The sequence below is a fragment of the Heteronotia binoei genome, chromosome 1 (assembly GCF_032191835.1).
Source record: "Heteronotia binoei isolate CCM8104 ecotype False Entrance Well chromosome 1, APGP_CSIRO_Hbin_v1, whole genome shotgun sequence".
NCBI classification, from domain to species: domain Eukaryota; kingdom Metazoa; phylum Chordata; class Lepidosauria; order Squamata; family Gekkonidae; genus Heteronotia; species Heteronotia binoei.
In genome coordinates, this window is record NC_083223.1 from 17667924 (window position 1) to 17694677 (window position 26754).

The 26754-nt window shown below is 45.5% G+C and overlaps 1 protein-coding gene and 1 non-coding gene across 2 annotated transcripts in view; both read right to left on the bottom strand.

Moving 5' to 3' along the window:
* The window catches only part of LOC132566393 (protein eva-1 homolog C-like), a 291940-nt gene that overhangs the window by 21446 nt on the left and 243740 nt on the right, over positions 1-26754 (bottom strand). Inside the window, exon 6 of the mRNA XM_060231397.1 lies at positions 712-876. Coding sequence (XP_060087380.1) covers positions 712-876 — 165 coding nt within the window. The remainder of the gene's footprint in view (positions 1-711; positions 877-26754) is intronic.
* On the bottom strand, positions 2526-2592 carry TRNAN-GUU (transfer RNA asparagine (anticodon GUU)). The gene has a single exon. It is a non-coding gene; the product is annotated as a tRNA-Asn (tRNA).

Here is a 26754-nt window from a genome sequence, read left to right on the forward strand (position 1 = left end):
CCTCAAAAGACAGCCCCTCCCAAGCCCCGGATACCCACAGATCAATTCACCATTATACCCTATGGGAATCGGTCTCCATAGGGAATAAGGAAGTGCCCAGCAGACATTTCCCTCCCCCCCCCCTTCTCGCACACTTTCTGATGACCTTGAAGCAGGGGCAGTGCCTCCAAACCGGGGGATCCCCTGCCTCCAATTTGGGATTACCTGAAGTCAATGAGCAGCCTGGGGATTGGCAACGCAATTGGGGACTGGCAACCTTAACCAGATGGGTTCTCAGAACAGATTATTCCTGGAAAATCAGGGCTTTTTTTGTAGCAGGAACTCCTTTGCCTCTTAGGCCACACCCTCCCTGATGTAGCCACTCCTCCAAGAACTTACAGGGCTCTTAGTACTGGGCCTACTGCAAGCTCCAGGAAGACTGGCTACATCAGGAGGTGCGGCCTAATAGGCAAAGGAGTTCCTGCTACAAAAAAGACTCTGCGGAAAAGCAGAATGATCTCCAGTCCTGGCCCCGAGAAAACAAAAGATACCTCCACAGTGAGGTAGGCACGTCTCTCCCATTTGGAATTCTTGACTCATATCGACAGGCGAGGTGGAGCACGCCCTTGACACCAACTCCCCAATAAAGATACCGTTGATTACAGGAAGGCTCAATAAAACTCTCGCCCCCAAAGCGACTGTTTGCACAACGACTGCTATAACCATGGCTACCTGGAAGGACGTGATCCGCGAGGGGTGATGAGGCATCAGAGATGAATGCTCCGTCTCCTATGATGTTCGGATCGTGTTCCCTGGGCGGCTGTGGGAAGCGGGGCTGTGGAGCGCCTTGGTAGTTGGTGGGATTTGGCTCAGTTTCGTGCAGCAGTTTCTTAGGCACTGAAAGGAGGGAGCGGATAATAATTATTAGGATGGAGAATAATGAGGGTGGCTCAGACGTGATCTAATGAGGCTGGCAAGCAATTCCAAAGAGGCCCCTCTCCTGTGTTCCCTCTAAGTTGTGTTAGCGTGAGCGAGCTCACGGTTCTTGAGCCTCCGGCTCACACATTTTTGTCTCAGCTCAGTATAAAAGGCCCCAGAGCAACCTAATTGATGCAGTAGCCCAGTTGCTCTCTCACAACTTGAATGCCAGTAGCTCACAAAGTAGGATTTTTGCTCACAAGACTCCACAGCTTAGAGCAGGGGTGTCAAACATGAAGCCCAGGGGCCTAATCAGGCCCCTGGAGGGCTCCTATCAGGCCCCCGAGCAACTGGCTCTTGTCTGTTTCCTTCTCCCTCTCTCTTGCTTCCTTCTGCATAACTGCTTGCTTTGCAAGGCTTGTTCATTCACACAGGAGCTACAGCGCAAAATCTTGATTTTCTCCATTGGCTGAGGCTCCTCCCCTTCCTGGTCCCCTGGGGAAGGAGGGAAAGAGCCAGAGCTTCCTTTGTCTACTTAGTTCCCTGGATCTCATGGGAGAAATACAAAGAAAGAAACTTTAAGACCAATAAGTGCTGTTTTAAGCATGTTCTATTTTAAGGTTTTTAAAAAATCTTTAGTGTTTATGTCTTTTAAAAAGTTTACATCTCTGCTAAAGGTAAAGATAGTCCCCTGTGAAAGCACCAGTCGTTTTCAGCTCTGGGGTGACGTTGCTTTCCCAATGTTTTCACAGCAGACTTTTTACGGGGTGGTTTACCATTGCCTTCCCCAGTCATCTACACTTCCCCCCCACCCCCCAGCAAGCTGGGGACTCATTTCACCGACCTCGGAAGGATGGAAGGCTGAGTCAACCTGGAGCCGGCTACCTGAACCAGCTTCCACTGGGATCAAACTCAGGTCGTGAGCAGAGGGCTCCAACTGCAGTACTGCAGCCTTACCACTCTGCACCAGGGGCTCCTATATCTCTGCTACCTAATCTTAAATAGGTATACACATGGTCCAGCCCAACATGGCCCGGCCTGGCCCATCAAAGTCTCATTTATATCAGATCCAGCCCTCATCACAAATGAGTTTGACACCCCTGCTTCGAAGAAGCATTGCCCCTCTCCAAGGCGTTTGTGAAACCTGGAAGAAATGGGGGTACAAATGCCAGATGGTAGGATGCCTCTCTGAAACCAAGGCACAATAAAATCAATTGACAAGGGCTTTTTTTGTAGCAGGAACTCCTTTGCATATGAGGCCAAACACCCCTGATGCAGCCAATCCTTCAGGAGCTTACAGGGCTCTTAGTACAGGGCCTACTGTAAGCTCTTGGAGGATTGGCTACATCAGGGGGTGTGGCCTAATACGCAAAGGAGTTCCTGCCATCCAAAAAAAGCCCTGCAACTGTCAAGGATATTGCCAAAAAGGAAGCTGGTTATACATAGGTCATATTTTGGAGGAGACAGCAATAAAAACAACTGGGTGCATAGAATATGAACATATGAAGCTGCCTTCTACTGAATCAGACCCTCGGTCCATCAAAGTCAGTATTGTCTACTCAGACTGGCAGCGGCTCTGCAGGGTCTCAAGCTGAGGTTTTTCACACCTATTTGCCTGGACCCTTTTTTGGAGATGCCAGGGATTGAACCTGGGACCTTCTGCTTAACAAGCAGATGCTCTACCACTGAGCCACCGTCCCTCCCCAATATGTTGCTTAGAAAGACAGGGGGAAAGCCATAACGCACAGGTGAAACAACAGCAGTCTGGATGAACCCAGGGGTTCCAGGGAGTGAGACCACAGGAAATGGCAGCACCCGGGTGCATATGGGACTTCAGTAGTCAAAAGGTACAGAAGATAAGCACGGTATCCATTCACAACCACGGTAATGACGCAGTCTCTCTAGTTACGTAAACTTGGTTTTCATATCAGTAGTGGGTGATGAATGTTTTGTTTCTGTTTAAACTCTGGATAACACAGTTTGCATCGACCGATACATTCAAATCCAGCAGCTGTTTATCCAAACGTTCTCTGGCAACCAGTGCCGTTGAGTTGAGTCTCTCTTATGGCAAACCATAGAGTTTTTAAGGCAAGAGGCAAACAGAAGTCAAAAGCACCGACTGATGCCTCATCATAAGAACAGAAGGGAAGCCATGTTGGATCAGGCCAATGGCCCATCCAGTCCAACCGTCTGTGTCACACAGTGGCCAAGACAAGAGCTTTACAGGGCTCTTCTTACAAGGCCTACTGTAAGCTCCAGGAGGACTGGCTACATCAGGGGTGTGTGGCCCAAGATGCAAAAGAGTTCCTGCTACAAAAAAAGTCCTGGTTGTTACTGTATCAATATTTAAGCACCATAAACAGAATAGTTTAAAGGATAGCATTTATAATAAATGTAATTTCAGTTTTCAGTTCAAAAGAATAAAATTATATTTTTTTAAAAAAAGAAAAGACCAACTACTTACGTAAAGAAGAGAAACGCTACCTTATCCAGACCATAAGAACCAATACATAACCATCGTCTCCCCCATCCTGGCTACTGATAGCTTTTCATATTGAGATTTGTTGACCTAATTTGGATTACATTCCCCTTTTTAAAATTAGAGTAAGACAAATCTAGTGCATTGGGAACGGCACATCTCCGCCACCCACCAGGACAGCATTTATTGTTGACTTTTAAAGCCCTATACAGCCAAGGATCTGCATATCTCAGGGACTGTCTCTCCTCACATGTGCCCCAATGGATCAACATCTACTGGTTGTCCTGGCCTGAAGGATGTCCGACTCGCCTCAACAAGGGCCAGGGCCTTTTCAGCTCTGGCCCCAGCCTGGTGGAACAAGCTACCAACTGAGATCACCATGTGTCCCAATTAGGGCTGCCACATTGGGCCGGCGGGGGGAATCACCCCCTACATTGCCGGCGTGATGACTCACCCAGAAGTGATGCCATCAAAATGGCGGCACACACACGGGGCTGCTCTAGGCATTTCCAGGAAAACTCTATGGTTTTCCCAGATGCTCTAGCCATTTGGGAGAGGAAACTCTATGGTACAATAGGAAGCTGGGGACTTGGCAACCCTAGCCCCAATGGATCAACATCTTCTGATTGTCCTGGCCTAAAGGATGTCCGACTTGCCTCAACTAGAGCCAGGGCCTTTTCAGCTTTGGCCCCAGCCTGGTGGAACAAGCTACCAACTGAGATCACGGCCCTGTGGGATCTACTGCAATTCCGCAGGGCCCGTTCCACTGGGCATTTAGTTGACACAGTGTGCACTGAAATTTTTCTATCTTTTGGCCTTCCCTACCAGTAGCCCTGGCCCTGTGACCAGTGGCCAACATCATGACACCACTTAGAAGAATATATTATAGCACCACCACCAAGGCAATGTCCTATACTGGTTTTAATACTGTCTTAACTCTTCATTTTAACCTATGATGTTCTATAGTTTTATGCAGGGCTTTTTTTTTTGAGCAGGAAAGCAGTTCTGGCTGGCTTGGCATCAGGCAGGTGTGGCCTAATATGCAAATGAGTTCCTGCTTGGTTTTTTTTGTCAGAAAAAGCCCTGTGTGAAATAATAGCGGCATCAGGGGGTGTGGCCTAATATGCTAATGAGTTCCTGCTGGTCTTTTTCTACAAAAAAAAGCCCTGGTTTTATGTCGCGGTTTGGGTGACTTGTAAACCACCTCGAGCCCACTTGTGGGGAGGGCAGGATATAAATCCTCGGCCGGAGCCCGCTTGCCACTAGGCAGACTAGGTGATTGCCTAGGGCAACAGCCTTCTGGGGGCACAGAATTGGGGTGCAAAAGCAGGGAGAGGATCTCCCCTTCCCGCCCCCCTCTCAGAGGTTTATAGGATAGAATGGAGGGATCAGGCCACCGCTGTGGGGCAACTCCACAGAAGGGGTTTAAAGTTTAAAACCCCTTCTATGCCACAGGATAGAATGGAGAGGTCTGTCGGCAGCAAAGGGGGGCTGGTGCAAGCAGTTAGCCTTGCCTAGGGTGCCAAAGGGTCCGGGGCAGGCCCTGTCCTAAGTACAACCCTCAACAGCCTCAGCTAAAAAGATCAGCTAGTACAGGGGTGTCAAACATGCAGTTTGAGGGCCAAATGAGGCCCCCAGAGATCTCCTATCAGGCCCCCAAGCAACTGGCTGTCGTCTGATTCCTTCTCCCCCTCTCTTGCTTCCTTCTGCATAACAACTTGCTTTGCAAGGATTGCTCAATTACACAGGAGCTATAGAGCAAAACCTCTTATTTTCTCCATTGGCTGAGGCTCCTCCCTTGGGGGATGAAGGGGGTGGAGGAATAGCTTCCTTCGCCAGGCTCTCTCAATTGCACAGCAGAGTTACCGAGCCAAGCCTCTCTTCCTTCTATTGGCTGAAGCTCCCCCCCCCCAGGTCCCTTGCGGAACAAAGGAAAGAGCCAGAGCTTCCTTTGCCCAGTCCCCTGGAGCCCATGGGAGAAATACAACGAAAGCACCTTTAAGACCAACATTTTAATCATGTTTGCGGTTTTTTTAAAAAAAATGCATTTATGTTTGTCTGTGTTCTTTACAAAAATTTATATCTCTGCTACCTGATCTTAAATAGGTACACACATGGCCCGGCCCAACTTGCCTTGGCCCAAAGCAACAAGGCCCGGCCTGACAAGGTCTCATTTATGTCATATCCGGCCCTCATGAGTTCGACACCCCTGAGCTAGTAGATGATGGGAAAGACCTCTTCCTGAGCTGCTGCCGGGTAGATTAGACAATGGACCAGAGGTGCTTCCTGTGTTCGTGCATAGTCACATTGAATTATGGGGATTCTCCAACAAAAGGAAGACTTGATGTGACAAGAGCAGCGATGGCGTGCCTCTAGAAGAGCGTTCCACCTCTGAGGTCAGAGGAAGGTCCAAGCAACAATACACACTGACAAAAATCAAAAGCCAGGTGAATTAAGTACCTGGGCCTCGAAAAAGTGGGTGCCTGCATCCAGCGCCCCCCCCCCCCCGCTCAGCCCGGAAGCACCCTTGTTTGTGTGTGCCAGTTCGGCGGCAATAAATTTCCCAGCGCACAACCATTCGGCACAGGAAGCCGGGGATACGGCCCACAACCCCCTTGCGGCTTTGTGAACGTTTTTTTTATTAGAGACGAAAACAAAACAAGCCCTGCAACTGGAAGGAGGCCAGCAGCCCGTATGGGCTGGTTACAAAAAAACATCCTAGACTCATTAGCTGACCACACACACAGCCGAGAGCCCAGCTCTACGTTTGCCCCTTTTAAAACGAAAACACCGGCTTGGGGAGCTGGGGGGGAGGGGGGAGGGGACGGCACAAACCTTTTGGTATCTGAGCTTTTGTCGCTTATTTGCAGACAGAACAAAAATACTCAGAAGATGGCTAAGGGGGCAGCTTCCTCCCCCTTTTCTTCAGAGATGCTCCCAACTGTTATTAAAAGGAGTGACGCGGGGAGTGTACAGGGCCTCCGGTTTCCTGAAAATTAAAGTTGCGTTGGGCAATTTCTGGGAAAGCGTCCTTGTCATGCTGCCTGTTCTCATTACACACACACACATCACAGATGCATCAGGAGGACTAGTGAAGGACTTTGTCCCCTGCTATTCATTTGCTCCCTGGGTTAAATGGAGAACCCCAGGTCACAGGGTTGCCAGCCTCCAGGTCAGGCCTGGAGGTCTCGCACTATTACAACTGATCTCCAGACTACAGAGACCAGTTTCCTGGAGATAGGGTTCCCTGGAGATAGAGATCTTCTGGGATTACAACCAATACTCCCTCTAAGCTGTGGAGTCTTGTGAGCAAAAATTCTTCTTTGTGAGCTACTGGCATGAAAGTTGTGAGCTACTGCTTCAGTTAGTCTGCTCTGGGGCCATTTTTCCTGGGCTAAGACAAAAATGTGTGAGTCGGAGGCTAAAAAACTGAGCCGGCTCACACTAACTCAGCTTAGAGGGAACACTGATTACAACTGATCTCCAGGGAACAAAGTTCTTAGCTCATTTTGAGAAAATGGTTGTTCCACAGGGCTTTTTTTTGTAGCAGGAACTCCTTTGCATATTAGGCCACACACCCCTAATGTAGCCAATCCTCCAGTAGCTGACAGGGCTTTTCTTACAAGGCCTACCGTAAGCTCCAAAAGGATTGGCTATAGGGCCTTTTTTGAGCAGGAACACACAGGAATGCAGTCCCAGCTGGTTTGGTGTCTGGGGGTGTGGCCTAATATGCAAATAAGTTCCTGCTGGACTTTTTCCACCAAGGAAGTCATGTGTGAAACAATGGTGATGTCAGGGGGTGTGGCCTAATATGCACATGAGTTCCTCGTGGGCTTTTCCTACACAAAAAGCCCTGGCTACCTCAGGGGTGTGTGGCCTAATATGCAAAGGAGTTTCTGCTACAAAAAAAGCCTTGCTGCTGTGGAAGGTGGGCTCTAGGGCATTATATCCTTTTGAAGTCCCTTGCCTGTCCATGCTGTCATATCTCATTGCTGGCAGCACAGGGACCCTCTGGTATTTGTTCAAAACTCTATGGTTTTCTTCTACCATAGAGTTTTTGCTCAAATATCAGAGCAACTTCATATTGCTGGTAATGTGATATCATTTTCAGTGTGCACCGGAAGTGACTTTGCCACATTGCTAGTGAGTCTGACACTGACTTAGGCCTCCCTTTGCTCACAGTAAGTCCCACTACACATCCACGTAGGGTTGCCAATCCCCAGGTGGTGCGGGAAATTAAGGTAATAAACCTCTGCAAAACCCAGCCTCAAATTGCCAAATACTAATACCAAATAAATACAAATACTATAAATTTGCAAATACTTAGCTTTTGCACAACTGAATAGAAATTTATAGTATTTGTATTTATTTGGTATTAGTATTTGGCAATCTGAGGCTGGGTTTTTGGAGGTTTATTACCTTAATTTCCTGCTCTACTATCCGCGTTGCTCTTTGTGGATTGCTCAATCCCCAGGTGGTGGCAGGGGATCCCCCAGTGGCCCTCCCCTCCACTTCAGGGTTTTCAGAAAGGGTGCGAGGGAAAAATGTCTGCTGGGCACTCTATTATTCCCTATGGAGACTGATTCCCATAGGGTATAATGGAGAATTGATCTGAGGTTATCTGGGACTCGGGGGGGGGGCTGTTTCTTGAAATAGAAGCACCAAATCCACATCATAGCATCCAACGTGTCTCCTTAAAACACCTTCCAAGTTTCAAAGGGATCGGACTAGGGGGTCCAATTCTATGAACCTCAAAAGAAGGTGCCCCTTTCCATTATTTCCAATAGAGGGAAGGCATTTAAAAGGTGTGCGGTCCCTTTAAATATAATGGCCATAATTCTCTTTGGAGTTCAATTATGCTTGTCACAATCTTGCTCCTGGCTCCACCCCCAAAGTCCCCAGATATTTCTTGAATTGGACTTGGCAACCCAACTTCCACCCCTCGCCAGTCACTAGAGGATACCTGGTAACCCTACTCATGAAAGGGGGTGGTGGAAATCCCTTCTTTTGGAAAGCTATCTCGTCAAGGAGATAGCCAAGTTAGGCCCCTCCCACTGGACATGTGGTATTCTAGAAATGACATATTTTTTATAGAGAAAACATTCATGATACTGAAACAGTCTTGTCTAAGGATCCTGTAACCACGTGATGAGCCGTTTGTCTAGACTGGGCTTGAGTCACCAGTACCTTGGGCACGGCTACGGTTCCTAATTAGGCTGTGAGACTGAGGACTTGGTGAAAGTCAAAAGAAGTCTCTTGTTTCAGGGGGCGACGAGCGATTTTGGAACTTCAATGAATCGTGGATGAAAAGTTAAGTTCTGTGTTTGAGTTACATTTGAAGCTCTGAAATGTTAAGTGTGGGCTTCGAGCCACTGTACTGAAAAATGAGTGGCGCTTTTCTGGATTGGGCCAGCAAAAAGAATTCTGAGGTCCGTGACGATCGTTTTGCGGTGTTCCATCAGATGAGAACATCCTGTTCTCAGTATCCAGGCTCGGTTGGTTGAGTGATTTGGCCTCCTGTCCATTGGTCAGTTTATGCTTACAGCTTATGAAGAGGCGGGGCTTTTTTGTAGCAGGAACTCCTTTACATATTAGGCCACACCCCTCTTATGTAGCCAATCCTGCAAGAGCTTACAGGATTCTTAGTACAGGGCCTACTGTAAGCTCCAGGAGGACTGGCTACAGCAGAGGGGTGTGGCCTAATATGCAGAGGAGCTGCTGCTAGAATTCTACTCCTGTAGCCAATCCTCCAAGGGCTTAGAGGGCTTTCATACAGAGCCTACTGTAAGCTTCAGGAGGATTGGCTACAGCAGAGGGGCGTGGCCTAATATGCAGAGGAGCTGCTGCTAGAATTCTACCCCTGTAGCCAATCCTCCAAGGGCTTAGAGGGCTCTTAGTCCAGGGCCTACTGTAAGCTCCAGGAGGATTGGCTACAGAAGAGGGGTGTGGCCCAATATGCAAAGGAGTTCCTGCTACAAGAAAAAGCCGTGCGAAGAGGATAAACTCAAATAAAGGAATAGACGTTGTTCTTTTCTAGTCCTCCTTTGGGCCAGGGTGATACAGCCTCCTGACAGGCGCTTGAGTCAGAGCTGGCCCTAGACTGTCTGGCATCCTAGGCAAGGCTAACTTCTGACATCCCCCTCCCCCCGCACTGCTAACATCACCAAGTCATATGGAGGGTGCCCAATTTAGCACCCCGAGAAGGCCAGCCCTCTAGGTAATAGCCTCGTTTGCTTAGTCGCAGGGCTGTCCTGACTTGAGCATAGGGTTGCCAAGTCCCATGCAAGAAATATCTGGGGAGTTTGGGGGTGGAGCCAGGAGACTTTGGGGGTGGAGCCAGGAGACTTTGGGGGTGGAGCCAGGAGCAAGGTTGTGACAAGCACGATTGAACTCCAAAGGGAGCTCTGGCCATCACATTGAAAGGGGCTGCACGCCTTTTCAATGCCTTCCCTCCAGTAGAAATAATGAAGAATAGGGGCACCTTCTTTTGGGGCATATAGAATTGGACCCCCTGGTCCAACCTTTTTGAAACTTGGAGGGTATTTTGAGGAGAGGCACCAGATGCTGCGCTGCAAATTTGGGGCCTCTACTTCAAAAAACAGCACCCGCAGAGCCCCAGATACTCGCGGATCCATTCTCCATTATTTCCTATGGGAATAGCTCTCCATAGGGAATAACAGAGTTCCCAGCAGACATTTCCCTCCCCTCCCCCCGCTTTCTGATGACCCTGAAGCGGGGGGGAGGGCCTCCAAACCAGGGGATCCCCTGCCCCCACCTGGGGATTGGCAACCCTACTTGAGCATTGGAGATACAGGGTAAGTGGTGCCGATACACCGCTGTTGGAGTGTTTTGACTGGCTGCGGGGGTCAACAATACCTGATTCTGTGTCGTAGCAAAGAGAAAGAAGCGGTACATTTGGGTTCTCTACTGACTTCCACAAATGTGTATTTACTTACAACCACGGGTTTTTTTCCCCTAGGAACTGCTTTGCATATTAGGCCACACCCTTCTGATGTAGCCAACCTTCCTGGCGCTTACAGCAGGCCCTGTAATAAGAGCCCTGTAAGCTCTTGGAGGATTGGCTACATCAGGGGTGCGTGGCCTAATATGCAAAGAAGTTCCAGCTACAAAAAAAAGCCTTGCTTACAACCAATGTTCCCTCTAACCTGCAGAGTCTTCTGAGCACAAATTCTACTTTGTGAGCTACTGGTATTAAAACTGTGAGCTACTGCATCAATCCGTGCGCTCCGGGATCGTCCTTCCTGAGCTAAGACAACAATGTGTGAGCTGGAGGCTAAAAATCTGTGAGCTGCCTCATGCAAATTCAGCTTAGAGAGAACACTGCTTACAACACTTTGGGGCCCTACAGGGGAGACAGGGCTTTGTCTAAGAGTGTGCGAGTCTTAAAACCAAGATTAAGCTGTCCATCCTCTGCTTCTCCTTTGTTACAAGCTCAGCCTTCACTTTTCTTTCCACTTCCGCCGGTGCTATTATGCCACTGCCTACTTATGGAGCGAAGAGCCCCGTGGCGCAGAGTGGTAAAGCTGCGGTACTGCAGTCCTAAGCTCTGCTCACGACCTGAGTTCGATCCCCGGTGGAAGCTGGGTTTTCACGTAGCCGGTTCGAGGTTGACTCCGCCTTCCATCCTTCCGAGGTCGGTAAAAGGAGTCCCCAGCTTGCTGGGGGGAAAGTGTAGATGACTGGGGAAGGCAATGTCACCCCAGAGTCAGAAACGACTGGTGCCTGCACAGGGGACTTATGGAGCTCCTTGAGATTTTCAGGGCAAGAGATGTTCAGAGGTGATCTGCCATGGCCTGCCTCTGGATAGCGACCCTGGACTTCCTTAGTGGTCTCCCATCCAAGTACTTACCAGAGCTGACCTTATTTAGCTTTCAAGAGCTGATGAAATTGGGCCAGCTAGGCTATATACCATTACAATGGTGTAGGCCTGGGGTGTCAAATATGTGGCCTGGGGGCCGAATCAGGCCCCCGGAGGGCTCCTATCAGGCCCCTGAGCAACTGGCTGTCAGCTGCTTCCTTCTCCCTCTCTCTTGCTTCTTTCTACATCTCAGCTTGCTTTGCAAGGCTTGCACAGGAATTACAGAGCAAAGCATCTATTTTCTCCACTGGCTGAAGCTCATCCCTTGGGGAGGAAGGGGGGAAGAACAGCTTGGTTTGCCAGGCTCTCTCAATCGCGCAGCAGAGCTACTGAGCCAAGCCTCTCTTCCTACTATTGGCTGAGGCTCCTCCCCCTCCTGATCCCCCTGGGAAGGAAGGAAAGAGTCAGAGTTTGCCCAATTCCCTGGATCCCGTGGGAGAGATACAAAGAAAGCACCTTTAAGACCAATGAGTGCTAATGTTTTAAGCATGTTATATTTTAAGCTTTTTAAAAAAAAAACCTTTAAGTTTGTCTGTGTCCTTTATAAAGTTTATATCTCCGCTACCTGCCGTTACATTTTTGGGCACACATGGCCCGGTCTGACAAGCTCTCATTGATGTCAGATCCGGCCCTCGTACCAAATGAGTCTGACACCCCTGGTGATGTTATCACTTTCCTATGGCATCGTAACCTCGGAGTTCTAGCATCATAAGGGATTCGGTGGCCATCCTGTCATTGATCCTGCTGGCGTAACTCAGATAATCAGCTTTGAAAACCTCGTTAGCCATTTCTGAGAACATTGACTCCTGCACATTTTATCCTCAAAGTTGCAACGTTCATTCCAGGCTGTTTGTGCCTTAACTTTGAACTGTTGCGTTAGACTTTTCTTTAAGACGTAATTGGAAGTGAATTATTTGCTCAAGGGTGAAGGAAATTGCTTTGATGGGAGCTTGGGTTCCCCCCCCCCCCTTTTCTTTCCTAGCACAGCTTGTATTGCAGGAGTATTTTAAAAAATGTTCCTCAGTACAAAATTGCAGGGAACGCAAAGAAACAAAACACTGACGTCTTGCGTTGAGTTATCCTGGGGTCGGGAGGACAGCTATGGCGAACCTGGGCAGTATAATAAAAAGTAGAGACATCATCCTGCCAACAAAAGTCCGTATAGTCAAAGCAATGGTATTCCCAGTAGTAATGTATGGCTGTGAGAGCTGGACCATAAGGAAGGCCGAGCGCAGAAGAATAGATGCTTTTGAGCTGTGGTGCTGGAGAAGAATCTTGAGAGTCCCTTGGACTGCAAAGAGATCCAATCAGTCAGTCCTAAGGGAAATCAACCCTGACTGTTCCCTGGAAGGTCAGATGATGAAGCTGAAGCTCCAATACTTTGGCCACCCAATGAGAAGGGAGCACTCACTGGAGAAGACCCTGATGGTGGAAAAGACAGAAGGCAAAAGAAAAAGGGGACGGCATAAGAGGAGATGGCTGGACAGCGTTACTGATGTGACTAACATGAAATCCACCCTGACTGTTCCCTGGAAGGTCAGATGCTGAAGCTGAAGCTCAAATACTTTGGCCACCAAATGAGAAGGGAGCACTCCCTGGAGAAGACCCTGATGCTGGGAAAGACAGAAGGCAAAAGAAGAAGGGGATGCCAAAGGATGAAATGGCTGAACAGCATTACTGATATAACCAACATGAATTTGAGTGGACTTTGGAGGAAGGTGGAAGACAGGAGGGCCTGACGTGACTTGATCCATGGGGTCGCAAAGAGTCGGACTCAACTGTGCGACTGAACAACAACAACAAGCTCGATCAGAGGTCTAGGCTCACAGATCTGAGGAAGCCCGAAGACATCACCAGTGAGCTTTCAGACAAAGTGACTCTTTGGCTTACCCTACAAGTCAGAGCAAATCCAAATGTGACATTAAGCCAAAATACACGACCAGACCAGCCTGGTGGCCCTTATTTATTTCTTATTTAGAATATTTTGATGGCGCCTCTTCTAGGGTTGCCAGGTCCACTTCAAGAAATATCTGGGGACTTTGGGGGTGGAGCCAGGAGACTTTAGGGGTGGAGCCAGGCGCAAGGTTGTGACAAGCACGACTGAACTCCAAAGGGAGTTCTGGCCATCACATTTAAAGGGACCATCTTTCTTTTACATGCCTTCCCTTCATTGGGAATAATAAAGGATAGGGGCGCCTTCTTTTGTGGCTCCTAGAATTGGACCCCCTGGTCTAATCTTTTTGAAACGGGGGGGTGTTTTGAGGAGAGGTGTTTTGAGGAGAAATGCCGGATTCTATGCTGAAAGTTTGGTGCCTACCTCAAAAAAAACAGACCCCTCAGAGACCCAAATACTCACGGATCGATTCTCCATTATACCCTATGATAATAAGTCTCCACAGTGTACAATGGAGTGCCCAGTGGACATTTCCCTCCTCGCTTTCTGATGACCCTGAAGTGGGGGGAGAGCCTCCAAACTGGGGGATCCCCTGCCCCCACTTGGGGATTAGCAACCCTAAAAAGAAAGGAAGAAAAAAAAGAGATAGAAGGAGACAGACCACATTCCTCTTCGTTTTTCTTTCTTTCTTCCCTCTATTTATATTTAAGGAAGTGTTTGGCTCCTTATTAAATCCCGCAGGCCCAACAAACAAGAAGTTCCCTGCTGCACAAAACTGTGCAGATGCATGTTAGGACAGACTCTAACGCTCTGCATAATAGCAGGCACCTGAGGACACAATATAAATCTTCCAGGAGCTATAGCATGTCATCTCCCGCTTCAAATAGGCTACACATACACAGCCAAGTGTGGAGTAATGCTTTGAGCGTTGCACTAGGATCTGGGCGGCTCAGGTTCAAATCTCCACTCTGCCCCCGAAAGCTTGCTGAGCGACACATGTTCAACCTAAACCGCCTCACAGGGTTAATGCAAGGATACGATGAAGGATGGGAGAACCGTGCAGGTTGTTCTGAGGACAACGGAGGAAAGTTAGGACAAAAACATCCACTAGATCAGGGGTGGCCAAACTTGCTTAATATAAGAGCTACATTGAATAAATGTCAGATGTTTGAGAGCCGCAAGACAAGGAAGGAAGGAAGGAAGGAAGGAAGGAAGGAAGGAAGGAAGGAAGGAAGGAAGGAAGGAAGGAAGGAAGGAAGGAAGGAAGGAAGGAAGGAAGGAAGGAAGGAAGGGAGGGAGGGAGGGAGGGAGGGAGGGGTGGAAAGAAAGCAACTTTAAATGCACTCTCCAAGTCATCAGCTGCTTTGGCTTGGAGGAGTGATTTAAAGAGAGAAATGCCTTCTCCAAGCCAGCCAACGGGGATGGGAGGGGGGGGCGGGCTTCGGGAATCACACAATACATGTGAAAGAGCCATGTGTGGCTCCTGAGCCACAGTTTGGCCACCCCTGCACTAACTAGATAGACAGCTTCTAGTATTACCAAGGCTCTGATTGAACAGTTTGAAACTTCAGGCTTGTAAAAATGGCTCTAAAAAGCTAGTGGAGCTAGTGTTACCAGCTTGAGGTTGGGAAATAGCTGGATAATTTGTGGGTGGCGGCTGGGGAGGGGAAGGACCTCAACAGGATATAATGCTGTCAAGTCCCCCTTCCAAAGGAGCCATTTTCTGCTGGTGTACTGATCTCTGTCACCTGGAGATCAGTTAATCCTAGATCTCCAGCCACGACTTGGAGGTTGGCTCACAAGATTCTGCAGCTTAGAAGATATTGGATGAAGAAGAAGAAGACTGCAGAATTATACCCTGCCCTTCTCTCTGAATCAGCGACTCAGAGCGGCTTACAATCTCCTATATCTTCTCCCCCCCACAACAGACCCCCTGTGAGGTGCGTGAGAGGATATTGGATTTATATCCCGCCCTTTATTCTGAATCTCAGAGTCACAGAGCGGTCACAATCTCCTTTACCTTCCCCACACCCACAACAGACACCCTGTGCAGTGGGTGGGGCTGAAAGAGCTCTCGCAGAAGCTGCCCTTTCAAGGACAACTCCTACAAAAGCTATGACTGACTCAAGGCTATTCCAGCAGGTGCAAGTGGAGGAGTGGGGAATCAAACCCGGTTCTCCCAGATAAGAGTCCGTGCACTTAACCACTACACCAAACTGGCTCTCCTACAGGGAACACTGGTGGTGACCTCAAGACCAGGGGGGTTTCAAGGAAAGAGATAAGCAGAGGTGGTTTGCTATGGCCTGCTTTTGTGCCATACTGATACTGACCAGGGCTGATCCTACTTAGCTTCTGAGATCTGATGATATCGAGCAAGCTTGGGCCATCCAGGACAGAGGTCGTTTGCCATTGCCAGCCTCTACACAGCAACCCTGGGCTTCCTTGGTGGTCTCCCATCCGAGCATTAGCCAACCCTGCTTAGCTCCTGAGCTCTAAGGAGCTTGGGCTAAGCTTGGCAGTCTAAGCTGCTTAAATGTATTTACAGAAACATATTTAAAGCGCGAGCTTTTGACAGGCACTTAGTGCTTTCAAGTTGCGGCGCACACACACACACATCACCAAGCTTTTCTGGAATCCCTTCCACCTATGCACAAGAGCGCCCCTCTTTTAGTCTCTGCACCACTGAAGAATATCCCGCGTATAGAGAAGCAATGGGAAAGGGACGCGTGGCTATTTTTTTATAGCAGGAACTCCTTTGCATATTAGGTCACACACCCCTGATGCAGCCAATCCTCCTGGAGCTTACAGTAGTCCCTGTAAGAAGAGCCCTGTAAGCTCTTGGAGGGTTGGCTACATCAGGGGTGTGTGGCCTAATATGCAAAGGAGTTCCTGCTACAAAAAAAAAGCCCTGGACGTGACTCAGCCCCACGCGTGATTATCCTCCTGAAGCCGGATGAAAACCTTCCAGACTGCATAAACAACCATGATAATCAAAGGAGGCCTGCGGGATCTCAGCTGGCTGGGAGAGCCAGTTTGGTGTAGTGGTTAAGTGTGCGGACTCTTATCTGGGAGAACCGGGTTTGATTCCCCACTCCTCCACTTGCCCCTGCTAGCATGGCCTTGGGTCAGCCATAGCTCTGGCAGAGGTTGTCCTTGAAAGGGCAGCTGCTGTGAGAGCCCTCTCCAGCCCCACCCACCTCACAGGGTGACTGTTGTGGGGAAGGAGCCGCTCTGAGACTCTTCGGAGTGGAGGGCGGGATATAAATCCAATATCTTCTTCTTCTTCTTCTTTTATAATATTTTGCTATGTGCTTTTTAATGCGGATCCACTCCGAGAGGAAAACAAAGACAGAGAGACATAAATGAACTGTAAAGGATCGCCGTCCAAAGTAAATATAGTTATCTTCTATGCACGCTGTACTCTCTTTAAGGGGTGGAGTTTGGGGAACGAGCCACAGTTGTGTTGCTGGCCCTCTGGAACCGATAGCCGGATAGAAGACCACTGTCTGGGAAAATTCATAACATCTGCTTAGCAAAAAGTAAAAGCTTTGCTGAACCTTGCCCCCCCCCCCCCAACCTCCCTCGCGCACAAGGCCTGGCTCCCTCCCCCGCAGACCCCTGTCTTCCCTTCCTCCCCGGAGCTGCAATGTAGCTGTGCTCCGTGGCCCCCCTCCTCCTCAGAGGCGTGCCAAGCCGCGCTGCGCTGAAGCTGGACCCTACCGCTTCGACGTGGCCAGCGTGCCTTCTAATTCTTTGAAGCCCACGCGGGAGAAGGCTTTGCTCCCCCTCCCTCACTTCCAGCTTCAAAGAGTTAGAAGGTGCACTAGCCGCATCAAAGCCGGTAGGATCCAGCTTCGGCACAGCATTGCTCAGCCGCACCTCTGAGGAGGAGGGAGGGAAGGTGGAGGTGGCCGCGGGGAGGGGCATGGAGGGAGCCAAGCCTCGTGCAGGGAGCATGCATGCCCACAGAGAAGGCTCTGAGTGGCTAGGTTTGGAGAGGGATTTAAAGAAACAAATGCCTCCTCCAAGCTGGTTGATGGGGCGGTGGGGGCTTCGAGAGCCACACAATAGTTGCGAAAGAACCATCTGTAGCTCCCGAGTCATGGTTTGGCCACCCCTGCTCCAGGTGGTAGCTGGAGGTTGCTGGCTTTTACAACTGGTCTCCAGGTGACAGAGGTCAATAAGCCTGGAGAAAATATCTGCTTTGGAAGGTGGACCCTGTGGCATTATACCCTTCTGTGCATGGGTACAGAAGAGGGTTGCCAACCCCCAGGTGGTGGCTGGAAACCTCCTGGGATTACAATGAATCTCCAGGCGAGAAGAGATCAGTTTTCCTGGAGAAGATGGCTGCTCTGGAAGGTGGACTCTGGAGTCATATCCCATTGAAGCTCTTCCTCTCCCCAAACTCACGCCCACTCTGCCCTGGCAGTTTGCTGGGAAACCTTGGACCAGTAATATACTTTGAGTTAATCCACCTCATAGGTTCATTGTGAGGATCAAAGAGAAGGAGAGAGTATGTCAATCCACTTCAATGTCCTTTTTTTTGGGGGGGGGAAGGTAGGGGATACACGATGTAAGTTAATAAATTAAGTTGATGAAAGGAGTCCACTGATTTATATGGCTAAATCTGAATCCAGCAGCACCTTAAAGAACAAGATATTTGAGAGTCAAAGCTCCTTTTATCTAATTGAGGGAGCTCTAATGCTGGAAAGCTTGTGCCCCCTCCCCCAAATCTTGTCTCTAAGGTGCTCCTGGGCTCAAATCTAGTTGTTCTATTATGGACCAGCACGGATACCCTTGGAAACTTCAGGGGTAGTCTGAATTGTATAAACTAGAAAGTCTGATGTGAGAAAGGAGGTTAAAGTCTGATGTGGTGTAGAGGTTAAGTGCGTGGACTCTTATCTGGGAGAACCTGGTTTGATTCCCCACTCCTCCACTTTCAGCTGCTGGAACGACCTTGGGTCAGCTATAGCTATCACAGAGCTGTCCTTGAAAGGGCAGCAACTGGGAGAGCAATTTATTGCCTTACGACACTCTCACCATCATTCTCCCGTTCTAACATGTTACTATTTTGTTGGTTTCCTAAGCAAATGCTATCCAGATCAAATGTTCTTTCAGTTTGTTATTTTCGCTATGAGTTGTTTTTTCTTAACTAAAACCTCAGTATTCAGGTTAAATTGCTGTGTTGGCACTTTGCGATAAATAAGTGGGTTTTGGATTGCAGTTTGGACACTCGGTCTCTAAAAGGTTCGCCATCACTGTCCTATATCTTCTCTCAGCAGCTGCCAGCACAGCACAAGTGTTAATGAAGTCAAACTGTGGCAATCATATTGTGGCTGGCTCCACCTCCTGCAGGAGCCATTTTGTGGCAGCCATTTTGTTGCAGCACCAACGGTGCCATGTCAGAATTCCAAACGCGTCCACAGGCCCAACAAGGCTGGGGAGCCCTGCCATGGGCCTTTCAAGGCAAGGGACAGTTTGCTAATGCCTACCTCAGTGTAGCGACCCTGAACTTCCTTGGTGGTCTCCCACCCAAGTCCTAACCAAGCCCAACCCTGCTTAGCTTCTGAGAACTGACAACATTGTTCTAGCCTGGGGACACCACTGTTGCACACAACCTTGTGCTTGTGTTTCCTCTCCCAATCTATGAGGAAAAGATGTGGGTCGCAGAGTCACTGAGCCCAGAATTGAGGAATGGCTTACCGGTACCTCAGGACAAACACATACGTTCACATCTCTCTGTTCCAAAGTGTTTATCAGTGTTTCTCAAAGAATTAGATCCATTATAAGAGGTTATATACAGTTTTGATAGCATATCCAATGTGGTATAATTAATTCTTAATTGGCTAATTAATCATGACCTCATAACTTTGCTCCAATCCCATTCGGCTACATTCCCACGAGCAGGGGAGATTTTGTAGAAAAATAGATGGTGGAGCTCATCCAGGGATAGTTATGCAGCTGCGCCTACTATTCAATGGACAAGGTGGGGGGGGGGGGCCATCAGACAGGTTCAGGAGCTGTGCTCCTGTGAGCTCCTGTTGAATCCGAGGCCTGCCCACAAGTTACATGAACTGGTGCAAAGGTTTTTAGTAATTTGCCTTCTGAGACAAAAATGATTTCTGTATATGCACTGCAAACTCTTCCGTCCAAGGATGAATATAGCCATGTCAGAGGCTCAGGGCTTTTTTTTGTAGCAGGAACTCCTTTGCATATTAGGCCCCACCCCCCACCCCCGATGTAGCCAATCCTCCAAGAGCTTCCAGGGCTCTTCTTACAGGGCCTACTATAAACCTGAATATAAAATGCAGGTCTTAACATAAAATGTATCAAAGCTTAATCAACACATCTCCTTATTCAAGTATGATTCTTCATGCAATGCACAGCTAAATATGACTCCTAATTGGCTTCTAAGGCAATAGTACAAGCTTAAGGTTCACAAAGGCTGACTCATCTATCACTAGGTTGGCCAGGTCCAATTCAAGACATCTGGGGACTTTGGAGGTGGAGCCAGGAGACATTGTGGGTGGAGCCAGGAGCAAGGTTGTGACCAGGGGTCACTTTGTAGAAAAATAGGTGGAGCTCATCCAGGGATTGTTATGCAGCTGCACCTACTATCAATGGACAAGGTGGGGAGGAGGAGGGGGAACCCTCAGAAAGGTTCAGGAGCTGTGCTCCTATGAGCTCCTGCTGAATTCAAGCACAATTGAACTCCAAAGGGAGTTCTGGTCATCACACTTAAAGGGACCACACACTTTCTAAATGCCTTCCCTCCATTGGAAATAATGAAGGATAGGGGCACCTTCTTTGGGGGCTCATAGAATTGGATCCCCTGGTCCAATCTTTTTGAAGCTTGGAGGGTGTGTTTTTTTTTTCATTTATATATTTTATTGAATTTTGAAAATATACAAGTTAATATCAATATTAATACTCATATACAATTAATTAATCTTATGGAATCAGGTTACAAACAAGCATAAATACTTACATACATACAATAAAATATCTAGTAAGAATTTTAAGTTATATAGATGTGTCTAGATATGTAGACCATTTTCTATCCAAGGAGAGAGATCAAGATGAAAACAAGATTAAAGTTAAGGCAATAATTCCTGCATCAAAATACAATCACTCTAATTGAACCCATATTATCATTAAACTATCAAGTAAGCATTGTTAGGAATTCTTAACTGCCTAAATAATTTTTTTGCGAACTATTTCAGATTATTCCAAAAATTACTATAGAATAATTACTATTAGGTGTGATCCACGACTAACACAGTAAAAGAAAAGGAAGGTAGAAAAAGAGAGAAATAAAAAATTACTAGTAAAAGGAAAAGAAACAAAAAACAAAACTGAAGAAAAATATTAAAAACTTATAAGTAGAGAAGATCAAGATATTCTGGTTTGTGTGGTTGAATATCATCTGCTGTAATGAACTCAATAAAAAGAAACCATTTCTCTGTGAATTTCGAGATATCATTGTCTGAGTTTGAATGTTGGATATGATCTTTTATTTTTTGTAGTATGGGAATGTCCCAAACCCTGGATAACCAGCTGGAGATTGTTGGAACTTGAGGTAATTTCCATTTTGATGCATTCCATTTTCGCTGCTATCAGCATGCTAGATATCAGTGTTCGCCTAAATTGAGGTATTGTTGGATCTTGCCAGATGTCCAGGAAGATCACTTGGGGAAGAAATGGGATTTCATACCCCGTTATAATTTTGATTTGATGCAAAATCTCATGCCAGAACTAAATAATTCGAGGACACTTCCACCAGCAGTGGGCAAAATCACCGACTTCACCACAGTTTTTCCAGCATAACAGAGAGTGGTTAGATGATATTAAGGACAGTCTTTTAGGTGTGATGTACCACTGAGTTATAATTTTGTAAGATATTAATTTTGAACTGATCAGTTTAGTGCGGAAGAAATTAGATGACCAGATCTTGTTCCATTGGTCATCGCTGAGAGCTATCCCACAATTATGTTGCCATTTTGATTGGCATGGTAAACATTGAGCACTATCCAGAGAAATCAATATAGCATAGGATTTAGAAATTATGCCTTTGAGATTATAGTCCAATTGTTTAAGAAGCAGTTCAAAATCAGAGTGAGGAGATGACATATTTTTTTTCAAGTTGAGAGTAGAAAAGGTATGTTAAGCTGCAAATAAATGTGCCAAGGAATCTGTCATTGTAGTTTTCTTTCCAATATGTTTTTAGGTAATAATCCAGAATTATTAGCTATATTTACTATTCTTGTTAGTCCCACATGTCTCCAGATTTCTGCCACTTTTGTTTCATTGCCTGGAGGAAACCAGGTTTGGAATAAAAATGAGAATCTGGAAGTAGTCGGAAGTAATTTTTTCTTGTGAGTGTCCCATACTCCAAGTAAAGGTTTTTAAAAAGTGCTGTTACTTACAGAGGGAGGACACAATTTTGCTGTTGACCAGATGATTTCTTTAAGAGATGCTTGAGCTGTATACATTGACAATGAGGTAGTCCTTCTTGTTCTGATTTCTGAATAAGTTTAATTATAGTTGCTAATATTGTAGCTTTGTAATATTTAGACAAGTCTAGAAAGTTTAAGCCTCCTTGAGAAGTCTGTCTTTTAAGAATCTTAAAACTAGTTCTTGGCTTTTTGCATTGCCATAAAAATTCATTTAGGTTTTTTTGCCATGATTTAAGTAGATTAGCAGGTAAATGCACTGGAAGTGTACGAAATAAGAACAGCCTTTTAAGAAAAAGGAATGATTTAATAAGTTGCAGTCTGTCATGAAAAGATGTATTAAGTTTGTTCCATTTGTTTGTAGTTTGCTGGATTTCTTGAGAGATGCGTAGGTGGTTGAATTTTAGAATATTGTTGAGATTACAAGGAATCTGTACTTCTAGATAAGTAAGTGATTTTGATGACCATTGATATCTATAGTGTTGACGAATATATATATCTGTATCTGAGGTAAGTTGTAGAGGTAGAATAGAAGATTTGGATTGATTAATACATAAACCCAAGATATTGCTAAAACGTTTGAGGGTAACGTTTCCAGATTCTTCAGTGATGTTTTAGAATTTGTTAAATATAACAGCATATTGTCTGCAAATAAACTAATTTTGGATGTGCAGGAGCCAATTTCTACTCCATGAATCTCAGAGTCATTGCGTATTGCCGATGCCAATGGTTCCAAAGCCAGAGCGAAAAGGACTGGAGATAGTGGGTGGCCTTGTCTGGTTCCCCGATGCAGCTTGAATGATTTTGATGTTAGGCCATTTATGTGGATTTGTGCTGAAGGTACGGAATATATAGTTTTGATAGTTCTCAATAAATTCTCACCAAAATTCATGTGATGGAGAAGCTTCACTAGGTACAATGTCTCAGGAGAATCAAAGGCCTTCTCCACATCTAAGGACAGTAGAAGTTCCTCCAATTGTTTGATATTACTATTAGAAATAATATTTATGGTTTTATGTATATTGGTTGTTAAGTCTCTTCCTGGCATAAAACCCGCTTGATCGGGATGAATACATTGTGTAACAAAAGAGTTTTGTCTCTTGGTAATTATTGCCGTGAAAATCTTGTAGTCTTGATTTAAAAGGGAGATTGGTCTGTAGGAGGATGGATTAGCTAAGTCTTTGCCTTGTTTGGGTAGAACAATTATCGAGCCCAAGTTCCAGGATGGTGGTAGTTTGCCTTCAAAGAGTATTTCGTTGCAAGCTTTGATGAGTGGTGGAGCAAGTAGATGTGCAATTTTTTTATAAAACTCTGATGGAAAACCATCTGGTCCAGCAGCTTTGTTGGTTTTTAGATTTTTAATAGCAGCAATGACTTCTTGAGGTTCAATTGGTTGTTCCATAATTGAGCGATGTTGCTCCTCAATTTTCTTGATGTCAGGGTGGGAGTTGAGATAATCAATGATGTCATCTGTCAAAGGATTTTTAGAGGAATAGAGGTTATGATAGAATTGAGTAAAAACTTCATTGATTTTTCTGGAATTGTGATGAAGAGTTCCCATTTGGTCTCGAGCGGTTGTCATGTATCTTGAAAATTCCCTTTCATTAACTTTCAAGGAGAGAAGTCTTAAAGTTTTGGGAGACTTTACCCAGTATTTCTGTTTGACAAAAAGGAGGTTTTTCCTAATATGAAAACTTTCAATGGTTTCTAGTAGCTTCCGTTCAGAAACGAGTTTTTTGTACTTGAGCGGGCATCCAGAGTCTTTGTGTGATTTTTCAAGAGAGGAGATCCTCTTCTTCAACTCTAGACAAAAGGCTTCCTTTTTAAGTTTGAGTTGTGTTGTCTGGGATATTATTTGTCCACGAAGGACTGATTTGAGAGCATCCCAAATAATTGAAGCTGAAATATCTTCAGTACAATTTGTCTCCAAATAATGTTTAATGTTTGTTTCAGTTTGTGTAATACAATCATCATTGCACAGCACTGATTTATTTAGAGTCCAGTGAAATTGTGCATGACAATCAGAAGAAGATGTTAAAGTGCAACTCACTCAGGAGTGGTCAGACCACAAGGCAGGACCAATATTGGCAGAAGTCACCGAAGATAACAAGGACTTGGATAAAAGAATAAAGTCAATTCTTGTATGAAAGTTGTATTTTGGAGAGAAATATGTGTAGTCTCTTTCTTCACTGTGAGTAGCTCTCCAGACATCAATAAGTTGTGAGTCTTCGAATATTGAGGATAATCTGGTAGGACCTTGTTTTTTCTTGGATAGTTTGGAAGGATTGTAGGATCGATCAAGGTCAGAGTTAGCAATGTGATTTTGATCGCCTCATAAAATGACCTTACCTTCTTGAAAGTTTCTCAAAATATGTAGTGTCTCCTCCAGAAATAATTGATTTTCATTGGATGAGTATATAGAACCAATTGTAACTAGTTCTTCATCAAGTTGGCTTTTAATGAAGATGTAATGGCCTTTGGGATCAATTTTTGACAAATGATGTTGGAATTTGATGTTTTTGGATATTAAGATCAAGACTCTCGTGACTTGAAACTTCCATTTGCATGATATTGATGTTGGATCCAAGGAGTTTTGAGAGTTGGTTTGTCACGTTCTCATGGTGCAGGCAGGTCGGAGTCCAAATCCAGTCCAAAGTCAAAGTCCAGGAAGTCAAGCAGGAGCCAAGTCATCAATGCAGAATCACAAACCGGAATCAGAAGTCAATGTCCAAAAGCCAAAAGGTCAGGATGCCCAGGAAATCAAGCAGGATCAGGAAGGAGCGTGGATGCAAGCCAGAGAATAGACTTGTTGCTTCCACAAGGTTACCAGGTCCTGGGTGCGAGCTATATGGGAGTCTCAATCAGTCTGCTCCCTGGGTGGCAGTGACTCTGCTAGAACTCAGGGCTGAGAGATCTGAAGCATCAGCGTACCTCATGTCTTCTCTCTGAAAGTTCTTTCCGGAGCCTGCTTCAAACTCTTGAGATGGGAGGAGGAGAGCTTGGAGGAGACTGATCATCAACAGCTGACACTGGTGCCTGGAGAGTGATTGATGGGCCAGCTGCTGTTTGTTCAGCTGAGGAACTGGCTGGCAACTCTTCCAGGTCTGTTAACCCTTCTAGCTCCTCCTCGTCAGGGCTCATGACACCATTGTGTAGGAGAGTGTAAGTGAGTTTTTTGTAATAGACCTAAGTCTGACTTTTTTTAGGTCTGTTAATATGCGTTTCCTCTTAACAACATTGTTAAGGCCATGGACATTCAGAGACATAATTTTCAAAATAGGAGGACTGTAGCAGAGTGTGTGCTAAGTAGAGTTAAGAAATATTAAAAGTGAATTTAAAGAGAGAGGAAGAGAAAAATAGAAGCGGGAAAATGTTTTTAATAAAACAAAACACTGTGCTAGTCATGATCTTACCTTTCTTGTAGTTGTTGTTACTTTGTATTAATATTGGGATGACAGTAATATTTGAGCAGCAACTTAAGAGAGGTGCTATTCTTATCCATAAACAAAAAAGAAAGTGTTATTGCGTAGTGAAAATTGTAATATAATATTGTAGCTGAAGGTGAAGCTGTTGGTGTCACTAAAGCTGAAGTATATAAAATTACCAATAAATATAGAAGCAATAAATAGATGAATTTGTTGAATTAATTTAGGCTATATAAAATAAATAAATAAGATACTTACAATGAATAGTAGAGTTAATTCCAATAATAAATGCTAAAAGCAGGTATTCAGTGAATAAGAATTGGCACTTTAAAATAGTTAATACTCATATTATGATGTATAAATTAATTAATAAATATTCAATAGTTAAACTAGATTATTGAACTGCCCTCCCCCCCACCCAAACCCTTTGTTTTTAACAAGTATTCAGTAATATTGTGTTTTAATAATTGAGTGATAAAAAAGAGAATATAAGAAAGCACAGGAATCTATTATGTTAAGAATAAAATGGAATCAGGTTTAATTAATTAATCAGAATATATAATGAGTGGATAGCAACTGATTACAATATCCACTCCTCTCCTTCCCCTTTTAAATACTTAAATAGGTAATATGACTTAAACTAATGTGTGAACAAGTTTAACAGTCTCACTTAACTGCACCCTGGAAAACTGGATACAGTTAATGGAGAATTCTCCAGTACTAAAAGACTGTTAACAGAAACAAGGCTAAGAGAGAACCCCCTCCCCCCCACCCATCATTCAAGATTAAACAAAAACATGTAGTGTTAAGCACAAACCAGTTAGTATAAATTGCTATCATTAAAAATTTGAAACACACATGTTTAACTTGGAAGCCGCCCTGAGCCACTTGTGGGAAGGGCGGGGTATAAATCTTAAATAAATAAATAAATAAATAAATAAATAAGTGTTAGGCATAAACATTAAACAAATGCAGTTATTTTATGTTCAGTTTAACATCTTTCATCGGCGATGCTGGCATTTTTCGTTTGTTTGAGGGCTTGGAGGAATCCATCAGTACTGGAACATGAATTGCATTAAGCAGAGCATAACCAGCTTCTAAGTTCTCCGCATAGTATAATCTGTCTTTGAAAGTGACTTGCAGTTTGTTGTTGTAAAGCCATTTGTAACAAATTTTGGCCGTGCGTAGGGCTTCTGTGATGGTTTTCATCTCGCGTCTCCAGTTCAATATGTCCTGTGGTAGATCTGGGTATACATGAATAATGTCAATTTTGTAGTGAAGACCACCTCAACTCCTTGCCAACTCAAGTATTTTTTGTCTTTGATCAGGAATGGTAGTTAGTATGTCTCTTGGGCCTATGATTGCTGCTCGTGAGGGGGAACCGAGACGATAGGTGGCAGAAATATAAGGAGCAATATCATCTTCTAGATCTAACACATTCGCTAGCCAATCAGCAATAAAACTTGGGTGATCTTGAATATTATTTAAGTCATCTTTGAAACCCCTAAATTTCAGGTTAGATCGACAGGAAGATGTTTCAAGTGAGAGCACTTTCTCGTTAAGAGTAATATTTTCAGCCTGCAATGTTTTAACGTCGTCTTGTAAAGCCAGCCTGATTTCCCTTGCACTTTAGTTAGTTCCTGCAGCTTTAGTTACGTTTTCAAGCGCGATTTGAAAGGAAGCGAACTGATCGGTCAGAGGTTTGATTATTGCTGACATATTATCTG